This window comes from Clinocottus analis, unplaced genomic scaffold, assembly GCF_023055335.1.
Source record: "Clinocottus analis isolate CAN_PGR_092001 unplaced genomic scaffold, fCliAna1.0.p SCAF_14, whole genome shotgun sequence".
NCBI lineage: Eukaryota > Metazoa > Chordata > Actinopteri > Perciformes > Cottidae > Clinocottus > Clinocottus analis.
In genome coordinates, this window is record NW_027175865.1 from 18,088,021 (window position 1) to 18,113,071 (window position 25,051).

General features: G+C 43.8%; 2 protein-coding genes and 1 pseudogene across 2 annotated transcripts in view; 2 read left to right on the top strand and 1 right to left on the bottom strand.

The window, feature by feature from the left end:
• The first annotated feature begins 10,976 nt into the window (after positions 1-10,976).
• On the top strand, positions 10,977-12,410 carry LOC137785048 (GTPase IMAP family member 7-like; annotated as a pseudogene).
• A 1,605-nt stretch (positions 12,411-14,015) lies between these two features.
• rpa3 (replication protein A3) lies at positions 14,016-15,583 on the bottom strand. The gene is made up of 4 exons (XM_068576240.1): positions 15,192-15,583; positions 15,042-15,116; positions 14,278-14,389; positions 14,016-14,196 (listed from the first exon to the last, which is right to left on the bottom strand). The coding sequence occupies exons 1-4, from the start codon at positions 15,288-15,290 to the stop codon at positions 14,126-14,128; spliced, it is 357 nt and encodes a 118-aa protein (XP_068432341.1). The 5' UTR covers positions 15,291-15,583; the 3' UTR covers positions 14,016-14,125.
• A 95-nt stretch (positions 15,584-15,678) lies between these two features.
• The window catches only part of umad1 (UBAP1-MVB12-associated (UMA) domain containing 1), a 10,177-nt gene continuing 804 nt past the window's right edge, over positions 15,679-25,051 (top strand). The window contains exons 1-4 of the mRNA XM_068576239.1: positions 15,679-15,897; positions 16,109-16,197; positions 20,997-21,082; positions 23,336-25,051. The exon at positions 23,336-25,051 is cut by the window's right edge and continues 804 nt beyond it. Coding sequence (XP_068432340.1) covers positions 16,116-16,197; positions 20,997-21,082; positions 23,336-23,596 — 429 coding nt within the window. The 5' untranslated portion in view covers positions 15,679-15,897; positions 16,109-16,115 and the 3' untranslated portion in view covers positions 23,597-25,051. The remainder of the gene's footprint in view (positions 15,898-16,108; positions 16,198-20,996; positions 21,083-23,335) is intronic.

Genomic DNA, 25,051 nt, shown 5'->3' on the forward strand with positions numbered 1-25,051 from the left:
CGTTCAGCCTGGAAAAGCGTAGCGACGATTAGAGCAGCGCCAGGGGTCAACGATGCTACTGAGGCTCATCAATGGACACATGAGGATATCTGCACTGGGAGGCAGTGATGTCTCATGGACACCAGAGGGAGACAGCACCGCCCCCTGGTGGATCCCTCAGCATCCCAAAGCCACAGCTTCACAGCTCTCTGCTCCTTGTTCCAGCTGCTGTTTGACATCATACCTCCACATCTGCTTTTACCAACCACTCCTGCTGCTGCACGTACCACTACATACTACTGCTAATGCTGGTGCTAATACTGGTGCTAATACTCCTGCTAATACTGTTGCTGGTATTGTGAATGCTCCTCATGCATCTACCCCCAAAACTACATTCCAGTGCTGCTGCAACGACACTGATCCCGCCGCTGCTCGTATGTATAGCAGCTCGTTGGGTTGGACACGAGGATGATTTATACTCTGAGATAATATACATTTATTCCATAAAGCTTTTTAAAACTCTGGTAACTATTCAATCAATATTTCAGCTTGTGTATAAGCAAAGGGAAGGACTGATTTATGTCACTATTTTATTCTATGGGATTTTTTGCATTAAAATAATCCCTGTGTGGTGACTTCAGCTTCATGCAATACAGGATTTGATTCATATCACACCACTACTGCGATTACTACCTCAGTTAGTGCAATTATTTCCAATATTAATATATGGCAATTGTTTTTTATTACTAATAGCTTACTATTGCTTTTATGTATAACTCTATTGTAATATGACTACTGCTCTGCTGAAATACTTCCACCTTACAGCTAATGATCGTGACTCGCTGTGACTCCTGATTCTGATGATACCTGCACCCGTTAGTGGTGCTATTCATACCTTTGAATCATACCGGTGTATGAAAATATACACAATATGGCTGGTATAATAATAATAATAACAGTAATAATAAAAGCAAAAATGTTTCTGTGATCCAGCAGCGTGTGTGTGTGTGTGTGTGTGTGTGTGTGTGTGTGCAGTCTGGCCTACCTGTGTGGAGTGGAGCTCCGGGTTAATCCATCAGTGAGCCAACAGGCGGTTTGAGCTCTGGACTCCAACCTGCAGCCCTCCTGATGGTCTCAGCACACCGGTGACAAGTCACCCACATTACTACAAGTACGACTTCCTGTTGGACCCCTTCACAATAAAACTTTTACTTCAGAAACGAAACAACAGTCTTTTACATCTGGAGTTGTACACATGACATGAAGGCCATGTGTTCAACATATAATCAGGAGTATATTTCAAAATGCTGCTCGTAGTTCTGAGTTGCGCCAGCGGCTTTTATTTTGAAGGCAAACTGACGTGCAGCTGCTTCTCTCGGTCTGATGAAGGGACTGGCATGCCACAGCTTTTACACTGTGAGAAGCACCAGTGCAATAAACATGAAAGCACTCATTTACAAGTGGAAGCCATGCAGTCACAATGCTCAGAAGAATGATCAAAGAACTGGAAAAGAAAAGTATTGAAACTGCAGAATTTGTAATATTTAAGTGATTATCTGTGAATCATAAGTGTGTTGAGTGTAGTGAGCTGAGCAGATGCAGTTCAGCAGAGTTGGATGAAATGTTTTGTGCGAGCTGTCACAACATGGATACAATATTTGTAGAAAGCCACATCACATTTTTTAAAAGTTGGGAAAGGTTGTGTAAAGCTTGTTGCAACTAGCAACCGTTGTTCACTGCTAAGAAAAACTAGCATGAGACCAAAAGAATACAAGCGTATCCTAAAAATGACTTATAGTGAGAGGGAGGCTGAACGTGGAGTCTGGGGTTGGACTGATGCATGCGTCTGTCAGGGTGGGGCAGAGAAAAGGACATTTAGGATGTTTTAATCCTAATCTTTATACAGTCCTATGCTGAGTAGCAACCTGAGAAGGCTAAGCGTCTGTGAGAGACGTACCTGGAGGATGTCGGTATGAGAAACCTCTATCGGCTGCTGTCATAACTCATACAGACAGGCTCAGATGAGGCCTCATGCCAATTCCTGACATAAATCACTTAAATGTCTGAGACGTGCCACTGCTCTCGCTGCAGAAAGCTACCGATCAATCAATGAGCTTTAGCTGCAACCTCTGAGGAAACTTTCCACCTTTATAATTTATTGGTTTGCTTGGATTAAACTGAACTGAACTCACAAGCAAAACAAATAGTCAAAGGTATCTGAGCTTCATCAGGAGATGAGGAATTCACAGTGGTCATGGAACTGTAGTTTTAAATTCAATAAAATACAAAGAAGGGTGGCTTTTAAGTTCAGCTTCCAAGGCTAAGAGTGAACTTTAAATGTCAGCCTGCTGTGATGTTTTATTTCTGCATTCAAGCACACCCTGTTGCTAACAGCGTGAAGCCAAACAGGCCCTGAGTCCTTTAAGACAACATCATGGTGTCATAGTTTTGATCTCAGATGAAATCTTCTACATAACACACAGAGTGAATGTTGTTGTTTTTTAAAAGCGTGTTATTAAATGTGTGTAACATGTGAGTGTGGATGTGTGTGTGAAGACAGCAGGCCCCGTGCCGCCGTCGGCCTGGGAAGAGACGGCGGTATCGCCGGTGGTGGCCCGCTGTCTGCAGACAGCTCTGCGTTAACACAACACAGCCGGGCAGCAACAACACCGACACCGGGCTGCGAGTTTGGAAGGCGCTTCCTGCCGCTGTTCAACATATTTTCATAAGGCCGACGACTTTCCACAGCACACAGCTGACGGCCAGACGCTTTCGGACACAAGCACGGCCCTGTGGAATGCCGCCAGGGCCGGAGTGGGAACCAAATTTGTCCCTGGCACTTTGTCAATGTCGGGTACCGTGTAACCCCTCGTCACACGGGCCGCTCCGCCGGCAGGTCCGTTGGTATTCCCACCATTCGTGCTGGTGGTGGCCTCGTGGGCCGGCCCACTTGGCATTCGTCTGAATTGCCTGAAACTGAGCACGGGAGCAGGATGTCTTCAGCTGCATCCCACAGCCTGATGGCGGCCATGAGACGAGCCGCCTGCAGCTTTGGTTTTTAAAAACGTTTTATAAAATTATTGGGAAATCGGACTTTTTTGGACATCTTAAAACAAAAGCCTATCAGGTCTGAAACACATTCTTTATATAAAAAAAGACGACAAATCACATTGAATGGGATGAAACATGACAAAGCAAGACGTTGATAGCTTCGTTACCTTGCTTTTGGTGTGTCTTGATGGCGTGGTTGTGTTGTGTTGTGATGCGCTGTTCTTTGTAAGACTTCGATCTGTATTATATTCTATGTGAAAATGAAACTGCACTCAAAACATAACCAGGAGTGGGAGGGAAATCATTTCTTGACAATTTTGTGACCGTGTAACCCCTGATCAGATGGACTGTCCCAACATGAAGTGGGCAGTGACATTGTGGTTTCTGTTACTTTCTGGAGACATTGCTGTTGAATGTTTGCAGCACCACAAGTTGAACCTGAACACGGCTCACGGTGCTCCAGCCTTGTCGCTCCTCCATGTAATGAGCGATCCAAAAACAATGAATGAATGAAGGGATTCATTCAGATCTAAAGAGGGCATTAGCTTTTTAAAGGCATGTCAGCCTGAGGAAGGCCATGAGATGAACTGGGCGGTCGGTGAGAGGTGGACGTCCCCCGCTGGGTTGTGGACTGATGTTGTGACGCCTCGGCTTCAGCATGTCATCCGTCTCCATCTTCAATTCTGGCGCTACAACCAATGAACAAAAGTTAACATATTTGAAATGTGGAGGAGTTGATGTCGAGGCGCCGTATACGTGTCTGGTAGCGGCAGTAACCTGTCAATCACAGTAAACCCGCCCTGAAGCATCCCGTGCTTTATGGTCTGTTTGACTCTAAATGGACCATCATTTACTAAATGAACACCATGCTGGTATCAGCTGTAGAAACACAGCTAGCACAAATAAATAACTGCTCTTACGTAATGTTTCCTAACAGAGAAGAAGATTAAAGTCCGTGTTTACGTCGGGCACCAGGTGGTCTCCTGGTGAAGGTCCCGTCCAACTCTTTGTCCCACCACTTAACTATTAATACTAGTCACTCGACATTCTTCCTCCTTTAAATCACGCGCCACTCGTTGAGCTACGTCCCTCTGAATGTAGCGCGAAAATCCTCCCGCTCCCATTTTAAGTCCCAGCATGCCCCATTCAGATAATCTTTTGGCATAAAATGCATACTTTTTCAATTTTTGAACCGAATGACACACTTTTTTGACTGAAACTCCTTCCTAACAGGCCAAGACTTTGTTTTATTGTGATTTTTGTTGCAGATGTCGATGCTTTAGGTCCTAATCTTTCCAAAAAGGTGTCTTATTGACGCTCCAGGAGGCTTTTTTGGGGAATCTGGCTCATATCATGCTGGATGTTCATAGTTACGATCAAAATATCTTTTAAAAGTGATTTTTTTTTGCAGATATACATTTTTTTCCCAAGACTTTGCTGAAAAAATACATACAATAAACACAAGTATTGTATTCTATGACGACCCAAACACAGGGGAAAAGAGGCCCAGAGACAAACTTGGTTCCTCAGTTTTCAACGGGTTAAACACTTCCCCGCTTGGCAGAAACGCACCACACCAACGATGCTCCCCTGGTGACACAGCTATTGAGGAATATTAAAGAATGTAACTTTTGCTGTGTTCGCTGCGTTTGTATGAGGCACATGCTGGCTCCTCTTAGACATGTACGTTTGGTGTGTTTAATGAGGTAAAATGTCTCACTGTTTGAACAGTTGAGCTCTCAGACGTGCATCCAAACAGACCGAGGTTGAGCTGAACAGTGTTTGAGGAAAGCAGCATTGTTTTGTGTAACTTCAAGGGGCCACATAGCGCCATATATCTGCCGCACCGGGCCACAACGACAGTTTTAGAGCCTTTATGAATGCTTACACGAGGAGCTCGCAGGTATGGAGTCTTCCTGAACTTGCCACGCTCGGATGGTTTGTTGAAGCTCCCCGTGGCACTTTGGCAGGCCTGACAGCTTCATGCGGTCGGCCCAGGAGCCTCGCTCAAGGGCCCCGGCTCAGGGGCCCCCGCCCATGTGGTAGATATGCAGAGGTTGTCTTCGACATGTTGGCTCACATTGCATCAGGAGGAGAGATGCTGCATTCAGGGGGCAACTGCCGAATGAAAGGAATCACGGCGTCCAGCTCGGTATGCAGAATACGAACTCATGACCTCGGGGTGGTGATGGCTGAGTTTTACAAGATGCAGCTCAGTCCAGCAGTTATTGTGGTCATGTCCCGGTTAACGAGCAGAACAGAATGGCCCCATAAACATCCAGCCCTCCAAAAAGAAAAAAAAGGCTTCTCGAAATCACCTTGAGGGGAATTTACATTAATATGACTGATGATGACTTACACGACGGGACCAGGGCACACAGACTCAGGCCTACGCTGATATATGAGTCCGGTGATGAATTAGTAGATAATTGCTTTTTTAAGGGCAGCTCTGTGTCCAGTCAGCGGGAACCCACCAACAGGATCAAGAGCATCATTTTATTTGACAGTTTCAGGAGCGTCTGTGTGTAAAAGCTGCGAGGAACGTGCCTCGTTCTGCTGAGGGAGCTCGACTCACTCAAAGAATTTATCTTAAAAGCAAAGTTGGAAACTAAAACAAATACTTGTCATATTTAAACATTTTTAACGCATAAAAACGGTAAATTTAAAGCTATGCTAATTAATGTTTTATATATTTTTTGGGAAAAAATGGTTACATGAGTAGCCTCACAGTAGCCTCATAAACATTTAATCAAAATGGCTATAATTTAATGGTTTGATTCTGCAAACTGTCTATTAACTTTGAGGGTAGTGGGAGGGTTTATGTTACATGTTACATACCGTCTGATTACATGTTACATATTACATATCACATGTAACATGTTACATATCACCTGACTACAAATTGCATGTTACATATCACCTGGCTACATGTAACAAGCTACATATCACATGTAACATGTTACATATCGACTGGCTAAATATCACATGTTACATATAGCCTGGCTATATATTGTATGTTACATATACACAACTGTTAGTTTTTGTTGTAAAAAAGTAAAGTAGACGGAGAAAAGCAAGAGAAGAAGAAGAAGGAAGGCTTGGCAGCGAGTGCAGGACGTTGACAGCTCCAGGAGGAGAAAATGAAGATGTTTCCATGACAAAGTGTGAGATGAAGCGATAGCGTTGGTGGACGGAGGCGATGCAGCAGATGCAGCAGCGCTACAGTGTCTGGACTTGCTGGAGCGGGGCAGCTGGCTTCCTCCAGGCTACTGGCTCCCTCCCGCCCTCAGCAGCCTGAATGCAGCTCTTTGGTGACGATAAACACCATGCAGCGGTTTGCCATGAAGATATTCACAGAGAGCTTTTCCTCCTCGGTCACATTTTGTGCCACAATTCAAAGTGAAGAAGACCATTACAATCTGAACCCCGTCAGCAGACTCCCACCCAGCAGGCTCTGTCTGTCAGTCAAGTCTGACAACTTGTGCAGGGAAATACATTAAATACATTACATTATATACATTACTTAACATAACATTACATTATATACATTACATACATTACATTACATACATTGCATTACATTATATACATCACATATGGTATTAGCTCAGGTAATATTTGTCTCATATAAAAATGTGTTTGATAATATGATATCATATCAAAATGTAAAATCAAGAATGGGGCAAATACTTGTTTACAGCGCTGTACCACAATGCAGTTTGTTTAACAGGTAACTACAGAGAACACATCCCCACCCTGACACTGATGATAACTATCTTTATTAGCACAGTAGGGTAACACCATTACATTAAGTGAAAACATATACAATCATTTCTATCAACATTTTAAGTGGATTTTTATAAGAATGTTTGCTAAAAACTGTCCAGACCAGAAAACAAGTTTGTTCCACTGATCATGAGTTCAGACACAAACTCCATCAAAAGGCTCTCCAGCTGTTAGAGCCGACTGACAGCTGACCCAGACCTGATCAGCTGATCCAGACCTGATCAGCTGACCCAGACCTGATCAGCTGATCCAGATCTGATCAGCGTCCAAGCGTTGTCCTTCAGGGTCCTGGTCTCCTCTTCCAGACTTGTTCTGTGGTTCTCCTGGAGGAGCTTATTTGTCTCCACTTGTTTAGGAGCGCTTGTTTCGGTCACCTGTCGGTGCAGTTTGGAGGTAAGCTGCTTCACCATCTCCTCCGGCAGCAGCTGATGGTTTCATCCCTTTGCTCTGCCACCTTCAGCTCTCCCTCCTCCCAGACCTGGTCCTGGAGCTCCTCCTTGAGCTGGGTGAGATCTGTTCGGAGGTCCTGACTGACCTCCTCCTCAGCCTGGAGCTCAGAGACCAGCTCCCGGCTGTCTGAGGCCTGTTTAGCTTTCAGGTCCTCCAAGTCTACTGTGGAAACAGTAAATAAATAATAAAAAGAAAAAAACATTTAGTAGTAGTATTAAAGTATGTGTTGTATCAGATTGTGTATTGCAGTTATTATCAATGTGTCTTCATGTTAAAGGCTCACTGGTTATGGATTTATTTTAAAGGCCGACCTTCACCCTTATTTGAGGGTTAGAGTTGATGGCAACGAAACACCAGAGAACCAAACTAAATAACGAGGAGAGTTTGGTTTTTGAAAATCTTTCTTTTGTTCTTTCTTTTGAAGACATGTGCAAAGTGAGGCAGGTGACCCGGATAATGCTCTATGTTATTGATCAAAACATCAATAACCTAGATCATTATCAAAGACACAGGTAAATAGAACTAACTGTATGCTTGACATAAACCTGTACTGCCATCTGCTGGTAGAAAGGGGAACACCTTCACTCTGCGTCTCCTCGTCCAGGCTCTGCGTTAAAATGTCCCACACATTCATGGGTTAGTATGAATAGTCCAATATGACAATAATGGAGCACTAAACTTGATTACTCACTCTACATAACAGAAACTACAAATATGTTTTCCTTACAATAATTCTGCAATTTCCATTTTGGAAAGAGTTTGACATTTTGGTTAATATGCTAATTCCCTTTCTTGAGTTAAATGAGCAGATTGTTACCTGTGTGGTATATATGAAGCTAACAGCCGATTAGCTTAGCTTAGCATAAAGACTGCAACATAGAAACTCTGCCAGACACCTCTTGTGTTAAAGTGCTTACTGTGATTGACAGGTCCAGATATGGTCACTTCCGTTCACTGGTTGCACAAAAACAAGATGGCGACGGCCTGGAAGCTGCAGATTATCACACATAAATCCATCTTGTCTTGGCTTCAAGTTCTGCGTGTCCAGTTAGCCAGAGATTGGACCAATCAGCATCCTGTAAGCAACAATGGGCGTGGCTTATGTGAGTGTGTAACGACACGGAGAGACCACCATAAGACAATGGCAACTCCTGGAGGTTAGTTCAAGGTGTGCTGTGTTGAACAGATCGTAAAGCTCCCTGAGGCCAAACCCTTCGCTCAATAACAGCTTCAACAGTTTGGACGTCAGAGGGCACCAAAGACAAATAGTGTTGTACACCCTGCAGTTAGAAATGTCTGACTTCATGTCGGACCAAGAGACCCTCCAGCTCCCTGAAGCTTCATCAGAAAAGCTTCCACATCTTGTAAAACCTCCTCACAGGTCACAGCCTGAACTAGCTGCTCACCTCCTCTTGGCCAATCAGGGACGAGCAAATGGAACCAATCAGCAGCGTCAATGTGGCTGTTTCTCAACATTTTGACATTGCAGTTTTGTTTGTCATTTCCTCAGTACATTAGGCTTTATGCTGATAATATTTAGCAAAATATGTGACATCAATGTGGCATTTTTTGTATTGTAAATTAAATTGCAATTGAAAACTTAGCATGTTTTCATTATGGGCTGGGTCATTAAGTGAGGCCAACAAGAAAGAGCTTATAAATATAATAATAGCACCAAAGGAGGACTTTTTAACGATAAACTGCATCTACATGCATCAAACCTTGCTTGAATTTATTGTGGCTCTCCTCTTTGATGTTACAAACATGGACAGAGCGTGTGACAAGCGGCCGACACGAGCTCTCACATCCAGGGACATCCTATAATGCAGATGAGCGTGTTGCCCACAATGCTGTTCACCTGCTATGGCGTTCAGCGTGGCGGCACACGCAGCCTCGCTGGACCACGGGGACATGGCCGACTGGACGCCTCCCTCCTTGAGCCGGGCCAAAGCGAGGCCAGGAGAGGGAGGGGCATGTCGCGTGGCATCTGTGACCCGCATCATCTTCATCTTGTCCAGCGAACCGGTGAAACCAAACCATACTCATCCCAAACTCCCCTCCAGTGTGTGTGTCTGTCCTCTGTGTTCTAAACACAAGCATAACAAAAACATTGTAAAAGTCATCCGTCAAGTCCACACACCTCTTCCTGACCGATGATTTAAATATTGTTTCATATTTATTCTGATTATCTGCGTGCTTAAGCTCTTTCTCGTAGTCAGTGTTTTGCTACATTTTGTAAAAACAAAGAAAAAACTGAATGAAACCTTAAGTAAAGACATTTACATTGTGTACAAAGTCATCTGCCTTCATCATTTCAAGGGTTGATTGTGAAAATAAATGTTTTTTACCTCACAACGTCTGTTTTTTGAAGAGTTTGGTTGAAAAACACTTTAGCGCTCCCTTTGTCTCGATGAAGTATCAATATTGAAGCATCTGAAATAATGTAATGTGAGAAAATAACGTGTTTTATATTCAAGCGTGTGTGCTGGGACTTGGTTATGTCTTTGCAATGAAGACGACAGTTGAAAGATTATCAAGATTCAGAGAACTGTGATTCTGCAATTTCCCTTTTTATTGACATTGTGAAGAAATAAAAGAGAGTAGACATTGTGAATCACCAGACCTGGGTCTTTGTACTGGACGGATGCCAAAGACGTTCATCCAGTTGAACCAAAATGATCCAGAGGATGTTTCCTTCAATTACAGATAAAACAACCTGAAGCAGCAAAGACTGCCACAGACTTTAAATCCAAAATGACAACATTTGATTGGTGCAGTGCTACATGACATCACCCTCTTCTGATGAAGCCCCGCCCACGTGTCTTTATGTAGGACCATCAAGCTCCTTGAAAGAATGTGTTTACCAGCGGTGAGCAGGGATCGTCTTTCAATCAGAGGATCGGCGGTTGGATCCCCGGCGTCGCTACCCCATGTCGATGTGTCCTTGAGCAAGACACTTAACCCTAAATTGCTCCTGTAGCTGCGCCTACGGAGTATGAATGAGTATGAATGGTTGACTATACTGATGGCACCTTGCATGGTGGCTCCTCCCATCAGGGTGTGAACGGGTGAATGATGTCATGTAGTGTTAAAGCGCTTTGAGTGTTCGGAAGACTAGAAAAGTGCTGTACAAGTACAGGTCCTCTACTGTACAGGTACCCAGAGCGGGGCCTGGTGCCATCGGCCCCTAAAGGTCCCCTCTCGCCCCCCGAGCTCTGATGAGCTGGACTAGTCTAAGTCCATCTAGACTTACAGCTGAACTACTTCTTGTTTGAAACAGTGGAAAATGTGATTATGGTTTTATTTGATAGTTTCTGCTGTAGAATTAAGACACCCAACAAAACTGGAATGGGAGGAAGGAATGTGATAGAGCTACTGTTGTGACGGTTAGCGGTGTAGGAGGTGTGTCAAAGTAAAACAATGAATATAAATACATTCACATTCAATCTTGTACGACTGACTGCGGCTCCTTCATTACTTTCCTTTTGACAACATGGACGGTGAGTTCATTTCTTTCTCTGTCTTTCAAACTTTTTTCTTCATATTGTTGGACAGTGATTGATACTGTTTGAAGAGATTAGATGCTTACGATGTGTTTGATGCTTGTGGGCCTCTTTTTTATGCTACATCATTCTCTTATTATAATGATGCAGCTGTTTTATAAGTAAAGTACCAACTGCTTTATATTTTAGTGAGACTTTTGAACAAATATGATTTTGAAATCTACTAAAAGATAAATGTACAGTGTCATTGATAGACATTCTTCTCTTTCAGAGAAAAGAATTGTCATTCTGGGAAAAACTGGAGTTGGGAAAAGCAACCTGGCTAACACCATATTTGGAGAGGAAGTGTTCCTGATCGACCAAACTTCCATCTCTGGAACTCGTGAATGTCGAACAGAAACTAGACCTGTCAATGGAAGAAACATCACTTTGATTGACACTCCTGGTTTCTTCGACACAGATCGATCTGAGGACGAGCTGAAGTCTGAAATAATGAGGTGCATCATAGATTGTGCTCCCGGGCCTCATGCCTTTCTCATTGTGCTTAAAGTGGAGAAGTTCACAAAGCTGGAGCAGGCTATCATCACAGAAATAACACAATACTTTTCTGAAGAGGTTTTCAAGTATGCGACCGTTGTCTTTACTCATGGCAACCAGCTCCCTCCAGACCAGAGCATTGAGGACTTTGTCAGCAAGAATAAGCTGCTGAGCGATCTGGTGAGGAAGTGTGGAGGCCGCTGCCACGTCGTCGATAATACATACTGGCAGCAGGACGAAAAGAGGTGCAACCGGTTCCAAGTGCGGAAGCTGCTTCAGACAATAGAAGAGATAAACAATGGAAGCTGCTACACCAATGAGATGCTCCAAGCAGTGGAGAAAGGAATAGGACAGCAGGAGGAGCACATTAGACAGGAACCAGGAAACATGTCAGAGAAAGAGATCAGAAAGCTGGCTAAAGACAGAGAATTCCAGAGGTGTTTAATCAACTTGGCAGGTATCACAACAGGTGCATTGTTAGGAGCTCTTCTTGGTGGAGTGTTGATGGGTGTAGAAGTTTTAATCATGGCAGCAGTGACAGGACCAGCAGGACTAGGAGGACCAGCTGAAATGGCCACACGCGTAGCGAGAGAGGCTGCTGCAGGAGCTGTAAAAGGAGTTTTAACAGGATACAATGCAGCTAAGGAAGCAAACACACCATGTGAAGGAGCAGAGAGGGCAGCAGAGGCCGTCAGGGATAAAGCAGGATCTACTCTATAACGTGTCTTTGAAGCACTGGGTTATGCAACCAAGAATAAATCTGAATAATGTCCTCTCAGCGGCCCTGACTCTTAAACTCTTTGGCCCCGAGCACCCCAAGCCTCGCGGCGCACATTATCGGACAAGGAAATAAAAATATAAGTCAAGTGACGTTTCCTACAGGATCTCCAGAACTACAACGTTGATTAACTTCATTTAAATTGTTGAAATACAGTAAAGCATTGTGGGAAGAGTTTTATATGAACAGAAAAAACTTACCTTTAAGTTTATGTCATTACATAAACCCCGTAAACTCGCTGTCACTTTTGCCCGCGGCTGTAACGTCTCACTAGATCGTTAATAAGTACACTTTACAAAGTCAGATTTCAATAGAAGACACCTCTCTGTAACTCTCGGAGCTTGTGGGAAAAAATGAAGTATGATATATCATTGTGAGTATATTGTGTATATTAATTAGTACCTGAAAAATCGGGAGATGTTTCCTCGAACACATCACACGTCTTAAACAGGAATTTGTGCAAATTTGAATACCCAGCATGCCCCAATCTGAGCATATTTAGGCATAAAGGTTATAATTTTTCCATTTTTTAACTGAACGACAGTTTTTATTTTTTTACTAAAATCCTTTGTAACAGCCCAAGACTTTGTTTTATTGTGATTTTACAATTCTTTAAGTCATTATCTTTAGTTGGAAAAACTTGGGGCTCAGATCATTCTTGTTCATAGTTATGATCAAAATATGTTATACATTTTTTATTTAAAAAAACGTTAATGTTAAACATTGAGCTGATCGTGTAATATGTAATATTTCAACATCTTACCTGGGCTTTGAAGTTAATTATTAATCCGTACACACATGTACCTGTACTTCATATTCTCTTTTCTTATCTTCGCCACACAGTGCCTGATGTGTTGTTTCAATATCTTTCATTTATAAGATCTTAAGAAAATTCACTGTTCACTGATTGCTGTTCCAGAGTGAATAATGAAATGTTTCATAATCCATGTACATCATTTTGTGAGACAATAGTCGGGGCTCTTTGTGGATTATAATGTATCACCAAGACGATTATAAACAATGAATAATTGAAATCTGTGGAAAATATTATTTGAGCAAATAGAGATTTCTCTTCTAAAAACATTACTGATTAGTTTTCAGTACGCAGGGAACCGCGCCATGTTAGCGACTGAAGTCAGAGGTCAGAGGTCACCTGGAGAAGCGCAATTAGAAAAACCACAAGGACTTTACACACACAGATGGATCAGATGAAACACTTTAAAAATATTTTTGTATGAGCTCATGGAATATCATAAGACTCAGAAGGGCGAAAGAAAACCCATAAGGACGCACGGTGGCACTGGCGTCACTGGCGTCACTGGCGTCACTGGCGTCACATGTCCTTTTGGACTCCAGAGACCCATATATGGGGACGTACCTCTTGATCCTTGTGTTCAAGTGGCCGTATGAACCCCAAATGAGTTCTAATATTTAATATCATTTTTTTCCGATTTCTTTTTTTATATATATATTTAAAACAAAATTATGAGCAAGATTTGCCAAAAACGCTCCTCGAGCGGTCCTCAAGTTCTTCCAACTCCATGGTTCAGGCCTTAACAACATCCCACATACTAATAACACATTTTTTGGAAAGGTTAGGACCTAAGGAATCAGAAAAAAGAAGCTATATATATGCTTGTTGTATTGGCTACAATAAGGTGTACTCATGTTATTACCATTTGATTGTATTGAATATTGGGTCCATTGGAAACAATGGAAAGCATGTCTGAAGGACTGATCTAAACTCACTTGGCCCGGCAGCCATCCGTCCAGCGTTGAGGACCATGACGGAGGAACAGGAGCGCTATCATCTTTTAAATGTAGATACTTTCTACACATATACTGATCTTAAAGTCTAGAATGCAAACTTGAAAAGGTTGTGGTGTCATGATGAGAATGTCATGTGGAAAATAAATAAATCAAACTTTCATTTGGTCTTTACAGGTTTTAATTTACTGACAGAACTTTACAGACTCTCCTTTGTACAAATGAATTTCTCCTCACAACAAAAAGTGGTCGCATGAACCAAACGTCCGATCTCCTACACTTGGAATGGGTAGTGCTGCGGGAATTCGTGGATGACTTTCAGGGCTTCGGTGTAGAGTTCCAGGTCTGTGGGATGAGAGGACAGAACACAGTTTAGAACCGTCACAGGTGTCCGGTTCCCCGTACCGAGTAACAAAGCAGACCTACCAAAGGGGATGCCCTTGTCCTCTCGCAGCAGGTTGTACGTGTTGGCCATTATCGCTCCTTTGTTGGACACCATGCCGATGACCTCGATAATACCGCTCAGCTCTTCTTCAAGCTGGGGAAAGACGTATAGAAAACTCATTATATCATACTATAATTCATATGTTAAAATAAATAAAGGGATGGCCTTTTTGATAGAGTCAATATTAGGAATATTCATGGTTCAGACACATTTTGACCAATACATTTCCATGACTTTAAACCAAATTTCCATGACCAAACAATTTGTGAAATCTCAGTGTAGACATGAAAAAGTAAGAAAATTGAATCTTTCTTTTAAAAGCATAGTCATTATTTCAAACCCAGCGTAAATGAATGTCATGAACATTTGAATAAAACACATTTACATGACTTTTACAAAACTTTTGGGATTTTTCAATGACTTTTCCAGGCCTGGAAATAACCTTTTTAAAATGCCATGACCGTAAGAACCCTGATTTTAGCATAGGCAGAAATATGAATGTATACTTTTTCCTTTCTCCTTTAAGTATCTTAAAAAGTACAAATTGCACACTGTGGCTGTTACTGTAGCTTTCTGACAAAGCTAACGCACTGTGGCGCAGAGAATAAGGGGCCATGACGTCAGTGACCTTTGACTCTCATACAGAAGCTGGTTATTAGGAAACGATTTGAGGTTCAGAAGATTACGCCGAAAGGTAGCTTATCAAAGACAAATAACCGCAATGTGGTGAAGCGTCGTGACTCACAGGGTCGTTCAGCTCCACTGTTGCGGTCTTTCCTTCTCCATCCGCGACAGTGAACGACTTCCCCGTCGGGTGAACCTGGCGGAGCGGGAGAGAAGTCTGTCATGCACCTGATAAAATAACATTACTAAACTTCACTTAAGCTACACTGACCTTCTCCACGCGCCCAACGAAGCAGACCGGTTTGCTGATGTACTGCGACAGCAGAGCGCAGGTTATTCTGGGTTTGGGGAGCTCCAGTATTCCTGCCATCTTCACGGCTTTTATAATTAAAAGCCGTTTAATAACGTTATGGCGTTGCTGAACTCAGTACAAAGCAGTATCGCGCGGGAAATTCTTCTTCTTCTGTGGTGTTCAGGACAAACCGCTTCCTTTTTGCCGCGCGGGAAATATTTAGTTGAATACGTTATACATCACATACGAGCTCTCGCGGGCGGGGTTTCTACATCTACGTTGAAAACCCGCTGGGTTTGTAGTTACGGCAAACGCAGGGGGAGAAATCCAACGCCTCCACCTCTGTGTGCTGACATTTTGTTCCCCGGAAACAACACTCAAGAGCTCTGCTGCATGTCGCCGACAGCATCGTTTGTGTCGGAACTAAAGGCAGCGTTATTGTTTCTACACGAACCCGGACCGTGTCATGGTCAGTGACGTCAGCGCAATAACATAACACGGACGAAATTGCACGGGTTAAAGTACCGACGGAAGATGAATTAGGTCATAACGTGTGGTTAACAATAGCTTGCAGGGCCGTGCTGAGCCGATAGAGACCGAATGAAACCGAACTTGTTGAAACTAAAACACGAACGAACATGAACCGAAGTAATTTCCGCCTGTGAAAGTCAGGACGACAAGACACGTAAGACCGTCATTGCAGCTTTTGTCTGAGTTGATGCAAACAGCGGATATATGTTCATGCATGTAGAATACATACTGTATTACTGCCCCTTGTTGTGACGTTAGCTAGCTAAACGCATCCGAGGAAGTGTTAGCTGAATGTTGAACAAAACTATACATATAATCATATCTCAGCTGTCTATGGTCTCACTTTTAATGTCGTCTTTTAACAGAATCATCATGTTCAGCTTCCTTGGACTCCGGAAAGACTCCAAGAAGTCAGCAGCCGATAAGGAAGCGGATGGAGGCTTTGTTATCGTCGGTGAGAAACGCAATCTGATCTAACCTCATATCAAATAAACAGTTTGGCGTTTTAAAATGCTTTTTGTACATGGAACACTGTATCTGTCTTTTCAAATGTTCTCTACAATGTAATCACTAAACAGCAGGATTGGCGGCACGTTTAGTTGTTGTTGTTGCCGTGTCACTGCTCAAAGAGGGGCTCGCACTGTAATGCCTTGGAGTAGGACGTCACAATCAGTTTTCACAAACAAGGACTATGGCCTGGCGAGAGGGGCATAACTTTGAACAATGAACAAAAAAATGTTTTAACAGGAAACAGTGCAATAAATGGGAACATGAGTATTTACAATTGAGTCTACAGTAGAATTTAAAGTTAAAATAAAGTGCATGGAATGTAAGTCTTATATGACAGTGACCAGTGTATGATAAAGTCGCAATCGGATATGAAGAGGAGGGATGGAGGGATGGGCAGGGGAGTGACGAGGAGGACATTTTCTGGGGGTAACAGCGTCAGTCAGTGGGTGACCCGGGCTCTGTTGATGAACCCGACTGCCGACGGGAAAAAACAGTTTAAGTGGCGTGAGGTCTTGGTCCTGATGGACCGCAGCCTCCTGCCAGATGGAAGGGACTCCAACAGGTTGTCGGCTGTTGGTCGGCTACAATCTTTTTTGCTCGCTTCAGGGTCCTGGAAGCGAACAAGTCCTGGGGGGACGGCGGATTGCAGCCAATCTGCCGAGAGCGGATGATGCGCTGCAGTCTGCCCTTGTCCTTGGCTGCGGCTGCAGCATGCCAGAAGGGGATGACGTTGTTAAAGTGACAGCTTTTTGAATTGAGTTTGGTGTGATATTCCCCTCATGTGCTGTGTGAGGAACTGCTCACTTTAAAGATCTTCAATGGAGCAAAACCTTTGACAACCGTGTCACTGTGAGAAGGTTAACGGAGCTCGGTTAATGTATTTTCCTTTCCCGTTCATTTGAGTTGGGATATTACAGATGTAATGCTTCATAAAAACAGATAATCAACATTCATGTGGTGAACTTTCATGTGGCATTATGCTCCAGTGCTATCATCCACAGTGTGAGGAGCTCATAGAGATGCCGAAGGGAAGAATCCAAAAGGAAATACTGGCCAGCACAGAGAGTTTGTGGTGGTTCACTGTTGTGCTCCTTGTCTCATGATCATCCTTTACCGTGTGACCAAAATTGAACTATCACACATAAAGCAGTTTCCTCGGAGTGTGACTCTGTTTTGCAATCTGGAGCACGGATGTCATTGGTTAGCTGGAGTGTTCTTTAATGAGAGTGTGTTGCTGAGACAGAGACATATCTCAAACAGCGTTTGAAAAAAAACAAATATTTTAGTGTCAGAATGTCGGGGAGATTGTGTAAAACAAATGTGTCCGATATTTACTTTGGTGACTATGAAGCGATAGAATGGGTCATAATCTAATAAAGTTCACTTCTCCCTTTGGAGTTAATAAGCTCTTAAAGGGGCGGGGCGGTGGCAACACTCAGGAAATGACTCTCAGTGGGCCGCCGTCTTTCTGCAATAAGTTGCGTAACTCTTGGACCCCTTACTCGCATCTCGTGGTCCTCATCATCCTGGATCTTGAGATTCCATCATATACCACCACCTGTCACCACATGACAAACATGTGATGCTGAGGTCACATGACAACAACTGAGCTAACCCCATCATACCTGTGCAAGCTCCAGTTGTAGATATGTATTTATGAATGACAAGCCCTGAAAAGAAATGTGATTGACAGCTTGTTTATGCTGTTGTTCAGAATAGCCTTCACATTGCATAACGATGAATGTTTACAGCATTAATTCTAGTTTAATATTTAGCTTGAACTTCCTGGTAGTTCCAACTGAATCCTCCAAACAGTTTTTACCTAAAATCCCAACGAACCACAGAAGCGAGCCGTGACCTTTGCCGTTAGCCCTCGGCGTGGCTTTGACCGGAGCGGCCCACTCAGATGGTCATGAGGATGTTATTGTTCTGGCAGAGGAGAACAAGTGTCTGTTTGGCCTGGATACATCCCACTGAGCTCACGCGCTGCTGAACATGTACTCAAGTCCTCGGTCGGGCGGGCCGGACCAAGCCCAAGTCTGTGGGCCGTCCCAGCAGGCCGAGGCTGCGGGTCCGTTCTGCTGACGTAAAGCATCGCCTTGTTTGAAAGGAAGGCTTCAAAAACAAAACTGTCTGTGGTGTCGGAGGAGTCACTGCTTCAGGGCTTGAAGGTTTATGATGCATGCTGCAGCTCCATGTTGTGTTTTATTTAAAACAGGTGAGTCACGTGCGCAACAAGCAGAGAGATATAGTCACGTAGTAAAGACACAGCGTGACAAAATCCAGATCTAATAAAACCATGACGACACATTTTAAACACGGATAGGATAATAAAACTCTACGAATATGTCTTTAAATAGGATTTAAATATATCCAGTGCTCTAATATGATATGGATTGCGCTTCTCATTGGAAGGATGGCTGCAAATAACTTATTTCCACTTGAAATGAATCTGCTGACATTTCTCAATAAATCCGTTATTAGTTTGGTTTATTAAATGTGAGGTCATTTAGTGTTGGCGCCGTAAACCATTAATTTAAGTTGTTGATAGCATTAGTGTCGCTAATTTGGATCCTGTTTTGACAAAAATGACGGGTTCAGGTTTCCCCACGTCGACCTGGTGATGTGCAGGAGCATTAAAGGGATAGTTAGCATGGTGTGTTTGTATGGTCACCCACAGTGATATTACTGTAGATGCAGTTTAGAGAAACAGACAGGAGCAATGAACTGCTGTGGACGTACTTCAGACAGCTAAAACAAACACCCATACTAAGTGTACTCTATATTCACAGTGCTTTCTGACGGGGAACTGAACAGGAAATGAAATTAATCTCAACCGGTTTGATGAACAGTCTGGCAGCTTCTAAGAGATCATAGATACGTTTTACTTTCACTTTGGTTCTCCGTCAGGAAACATTCTAAATATAGAACACACTTGGTGTGACATTGTTTTAGCTCTCCACCACAACACACGTTTCTCCAAACTGTATCTGCTGTAGTAACACAATGACGATGGGGAAGGACTCATATTAGCTCCACATGAATTTAGAAATATGTTTTTGCCTACGATGATGACAATGGATCTCTTAAGGGCCGGTAGGATCAGGTGTGTGGAAAAAAAACAACTTACTTCTCGGGCAAAAAGCCACTTACTTACTTGCATGTATAAATATAGCAAGCAAAACCTTTCATTGTGCACTCCTTAAGAACAGTGTGTAGGATTCAGTGCCATCTAGTGGTGGCTCATGTTACCACAGTTTGGCGGTAACAATGTGAAAGGCTAGAGCTAGTTTGTCCCCTCTGGGCTTATTCTAACCTCACAAAAACATATTGATTATTAGTTTCAGGTGATTACACACTTAAGAGAACATACTTATTCATATTATATTGCGTTTCTGCTAATTGATCCCTGGAAATCTACAAACTGGTTCTTTTTAGGAGGAAAGTTTTGTGTTGTCTTTGTACTACAGCACATTGGATGTGAGATGAAATAATGACAATGACGTTATTTATTTTCATATTTTTAGGTTTCATTTGTGAAAGTGTTACATGCGCATGACATGAATCGTGTTCAAAATGTTCCTTTCTTATTCCTCCACCATGGGGTAAATAAGTAGGAAGTAAACACCCACAAACCCCTTTTTAAAAAAGGAAGTCAGCATTTTTAGCTCTTAGCCATTGTTTTCATGTTTCACTAAAAACCCGAACATGCAGCGACAATAAGAGCAAACATTGCACAGAGCGTTATGAGGAGCATGATCTACTCATGGTTGAAGACGCCATGTGCACACAAAGAGGGCTTTGGGGCTCGTCCCCGAGGAAAAGCTTCTCTTCCATTTGTAAGCTGCACACAGAGCGGAGACAATGACATCACTATGAATGATGTCACTCTGTTGACAGTCAGTTTGGAAAGGAGGAGGAGGGTGACCGCATCACCTCATCACTTAGTGCCTCCATCTCTCAGTGTCTCAGCCTCTGGACCAGAGAGATCTGCTTCATGGGCTCCATGACAGCGTGAATGTGCAGCTAACCACAGCTCCTACTCGCAGGATAAAAGAAATTTGGAGGCACAAACTTGAGCTCAGAATACGGTTTGCTTCTTAGCAATCTTAATGCTTTTGGATCTATTATTGTGGTCAGAAAAACCTTTTGTACAGCACCACAAATACTCTCCTCTCATTCACCTGCTTTGTGTTGAAGAAAAGACTGTCAATCAATTGAATTAGCTGTTAGCTATAGCAGCCCAAATGTGTCCAGACAGCTGTGACTGAGCCAGCAAGTTGGCTACTAGGGCCAAATGAGGCGTCTCTTCGTCACTCCTCCGCAGCCCATATATGGTCACTTCCTGTCACTGGTGGCAAAAAATAACAAAATGGCGAACTCAAGGCTTCAAAACCTCAGTCCACAAACTAGTCGGTGACGTCAGGGTGGCGCCGCCCTGCTGGTGGTGGGTGTACCAAACAAAATCATGAGTAAAACTTTGGCTTTAATAATAATACAATGAACAAAACGACTAGCACGCCGACGGCTAACGTGTTTTATAGATCTTCTCTCAGAGTTTGGTCGTCTGGTCCTGCTGCTAGCTCGAGCTTTCTTTTGATATTTTTATGACTACATTTAGACTGCGTGGACCCTTTGTCTTCATATCATGCTGCCATAAATAACACATTGCACCTTCATTACTGAATATGTTGTGAATAACTTAATAACCAGCTTTACTTTTCTGTGAAATTCCTCCTGCAGGGGAGACGGTGGAGGAGCAGAGGAGCAAGATGCAGACCAAAAACATTGCGCAGCCGTCGACCAACGTCATCGTGCAGCCGTTTAGGGTGAGCGTGTTGAGGTTATCACCCCCCCTCGCCCCGCGGCTCTGTACTCAGCCCGCTGGAGCTCCTGAATCGCAGCAGGAGAGCCTCGTTTGATTGAGCAACTCGGCTCCATTGGAGCCGGTCGCTGCGAGCTTCACCAGCTGGCCTCGTCTCCGCTGCAGCGATGGAAACCTGGAACGGCCCTCTGTTTTTTTTAATCACATGGTGCAACAGAAGCCTGAGAACCTCTCACCAAAGCGTGCGCCTTCAACACACACGCACACACAACGGTGTTGTCAACATGACACTGTGACAGTAACAGTTACTATTCCACAGAAGCGGGATTAGAAATGTCCAGCAGTAGATTTAAGCCATCATAATTCTTCTAAAGGATAAATAACCTCATGCTAAGCTACAGTCTGTGCCTCTAATAGTGCTGTAAAGTTATGTAACCAGTACGTCGTCCTCCTCAAGTACGACAAACACCTCAAGAAACACTGGTCTCATCTTTTGTCCAGTCCTTTTCCCCCGTCTCGCCCGAGAACCCGCCGCGTCATGCTAGTTTCAGCTTTGCTCCTGACACACGAGTCCTAATTAGACTTCTGTCTGTTGAGGTGCCGTTGAAGCATTTCAGGAAACGACAGCTGCTGAGCGGTGATTCCCTTTTTTCATTTAGATTGCGTGCACGGGTTAAGTCATAGTGGACGATGTTTCCGCACATCGACCATCAACTACTCGTCCAATCACTCTCTGCAGCGCCAGAACCGTTCTAAGATAGAACACGTTCCGTGTGTTCCACACCACGCTCGGTAGAACTGTGCTCAAAGGAACCGTCAAGCTCTTTATTTAAATAATTCATTGCATCTGAATCAAAGAGTGAATCACATGACAGAACTGTTTATCATGGATTAATCGCTAAAATGCTTTTGCTGGTCCCGTGGTAGATGTGGGCGAATTTAAGGATTATTTTAGTTTTGGACTGTTGTTTGGACAAAACATTTTGCGAACCACTGAGCCTCAGTCACCCCCTCTACATTAACCTTACTGTTGGATTAGCGCCAGGTAATAACATTCAACCATACAGGGGAATGGCTTTTTCTTTATATAGTTTCATAAAAAATATGACCAAAAGGATTGCTGTTTACATAGTTTTGTGTCCTTACTGCAGACCTCCTGATCATTCCCGGGTGCAGCGTCTTTATGTGGTGCTTTGTTTCGTAGAAGCTGATCTGGGACCCCGTCGCTCCAGTCCCAAAGGAAAGCGCTGCCTCTTAATTGCAGAGGAATACGCATTTCCTGTAACATCTTCTCTACATTTACTCTCACATTTGCCTCTAATTACATGCCAAACTACAAAACCACAGTCTGAAATCTGCCACTCTGGAGGATTCTGTCTCCTCTGACGCTCCGAGAAAAGTCTGACATCTCTGTCGAGGAGAAACCATTTTGTGGAGTGAATGTGTAAACCTCCCCCGCGCAAGTCCAACTCGTGAGCTTTTCTTGCACTGTTGCAGCTCCGCCCCTCCCTCAAGTCTCTGCGCCTGTGAGTTTAAAGACATGTTGTGTATCATCATTAGTGGGCTTTTATCTATTTGCCTTTGACGGAGGATGTAGAAACGGAAGGGGGATGCAACAAAGGTCTAATGGAAGAAATTGAACCCAGGACATTGCGGCACAACATTCCAGGACAACAGTCTTTCCTCTCATGACGCCACTGAGGCTTTGTTGTTCAGCACACTGCACTAATGAGGAACAGCATGTTGGAATGTGCAACAATAAGTCAGTCAGAAACATAACTGAGACAGAATATCACATTACTTGAAAAGCTTGTGCAATCATAACCGAACAAAACAATGTCCCACAATGCAATGCACAAAGGCAACTTGTAAAACCAATTGGGGATGGAGGTTCGCCAGCTTGAGGAAGGTCTTTTGAGGATATCATGAAATGTTCGGGAGAATATAGTGAAGTAAAAGCGCTTATCGCCCTTACGCTCGTCTAATGCTCGTAGTAATGCTCACCCTAAAGCTTGTTCTAAGCTCGTCCTGAGGCTGGTCCTAAAGCTTGTCCCTAAGGCTCGTTCTAAGGCTCATCCTAAAGCTCGTCCTAAGGATCGTCCTAAGGCTCGTCTAAGGCTTGTCCTAAGGCTTGCCCTAAAGCTCGTCCTAAAGCTCCAGGGCCGCTGTGAATAGAGGCGAAAAGCAAACGTGTATCTGAAAGTAACATCTTGTCTCTGCACACTGGCTTTAACTCCATGTCTCTGTTTCCCAACAGCCAGCCTATCCTGCTCAACCCGCCGGCACGAAGCACCCCGCGCCGCTGCCGCCCACGTGGCCGGCGCCAGCCACCGAGACCGCCTCGGCTCTTCCGGATCTCCTCGGGGACGTCCCCTTCACGCTGGCTCCCCATGTCCTGGCCGTGCAGGCGGGGCTCCCCCTCATCCCCGACGTGCTGCTGTCCCGGGACGTGAACTACAACCTGGCTAGCTTCCAGTACGACTTCACTTTAGAGAACTCCGTGCTTCACAGCGCCTAGTCTACCAGAGTCCTGACGTCAGCGCTCTGGGAAACTGTCTGATTGTTGGGTATTTGGGAGGTTCTGGCCCATGCGGCACACTGAACAAGGGAATGTGATACTGTAGCGTTAGGAACAAGTAGAAGCTTACATAGGACATAAAATAGGTCGTGGAACTGCAATGCATACCATTTCTGTTTTTAACTCCTATCCATTTTCATTGAAATCAGCATCGTCGCTTCACTGGCTGTGCAGTTGATGACGGGGAAAACTTTAGAAGACCTGAGTGGACTTGTGGTGTGCTTGTTCCTTGTTGCGTGGCTCTCTGTTCGGCCTGCCGGTTACTTCCGTGTCCGATATGAGCCGGGTGTGAAGGGTTAGATGTCCTCCTCAAATTCCACTCCAGACAAAGTGAAGTGCAGCGTGTCACAACGATGTCGTCTGACTCAGCGAGATATGTGCGCTTCATCTTTGGGTTTCTAGCAGTTACGGTAACCTTTGTACTCATCAAGGAATTTTGGGACTTCTGGGAACATTGCGACAAAAATAATCAATGGGGTAAAGCCAAAAATTGCAAAACGTGCACACAAGTACAGCAAGTACGGAAAGTCCCAGTTAAACCAAGACGCCGCTCAATGAACCGAGGAGGGTGTTTGACAAAGTTTGGGTTATAATGTTACCGCTCGCCTTGGTTGTCTCTTCTGAGTACGTTGGCCTAACCTGGTGACCTGGTTGGCAAACCATTTGATCATGTGACCGGTAGAACCCCAAACAGCTTTTAGGGCTCAGGTTTAGGTTCATGGTGGCTTATTTTCAAATCAGTTTCATCAACGTTTTTCTCTCTAGCGGGGCCGGTCTCCTGGGTCTGCCTGGGTCTTTATTTGCAAGCGCAAGTCAAGCTCCAGATCTCGGTCGTCGGGTCTTGAAAACCCAGATAGGAGCCAGGTTCAGGTCTCATTTTTACGTCTACGGACTGCCCCGGCACACTTTGTAGGGCCGCCACAGTTTTTCCAGATCTTATCAATTACCTTTAAGAGAACAGACAGTTTATTACAGATATGAATGGAGGCCAGAACCACAAAAACAGGTTCTCTAAAATGGCCGTAGTCCTTTAGGTGATGGTTGATATGTTAGTGCACAGAAGCTTAGTACTCCAACAACAAACCACATTCATCATGGATGGAATATAGAGTAACACTACTTTTACTAACTCCTGCGCTTGTGTAATATTTTGGTATGCTTAATTTTGCTCCCTGGTTTTGGCCTGCCTTCTGATACAGCATAATCTTCTGCCAGCTTTTTGTTTATTGTATTATTCATTCTGTCTGCTTTTTTCATCATTCTTTGCTTTCTTGTGTTCATGGCACACGTGTTGCAGTAGAATGCAGTACAAAAAGACTTTCTGCACATTTTACTTGGACTGAAATAGTTTGAAGCCATGCCAGCATGTACTTTACTCTGTCTATACCTAAGAGA

What these genes read in the sequence shown, in the direction of transcription:
- rpa3 (XM_068576240.1), bottom strand. Translation starts at nt 15,290, where the DNA reads ATGGCAGGAATACTGGAGCTCCCCAAACCCAGAATAACCTGCGCTCTG. An exon ending in TCGTTGGGCGCGTGGAGAAG is followed by an intron (nt 15,117 to 15,191) that starts GTCAGTGTAGCT and finishes CCGCTCCGCCAG; the next exon opens with GTTCACCCGACGGGGAAGTC. An exon ending in CAGTGGAGCTGAACGACCCT is followed by an intron (nt 14,390 to 15,041) that starts GTGAGTCACGAC and finishes GTCTTTCCCCAG; the next exon opens with CTTGAAGAAGAGCTGAGCGG.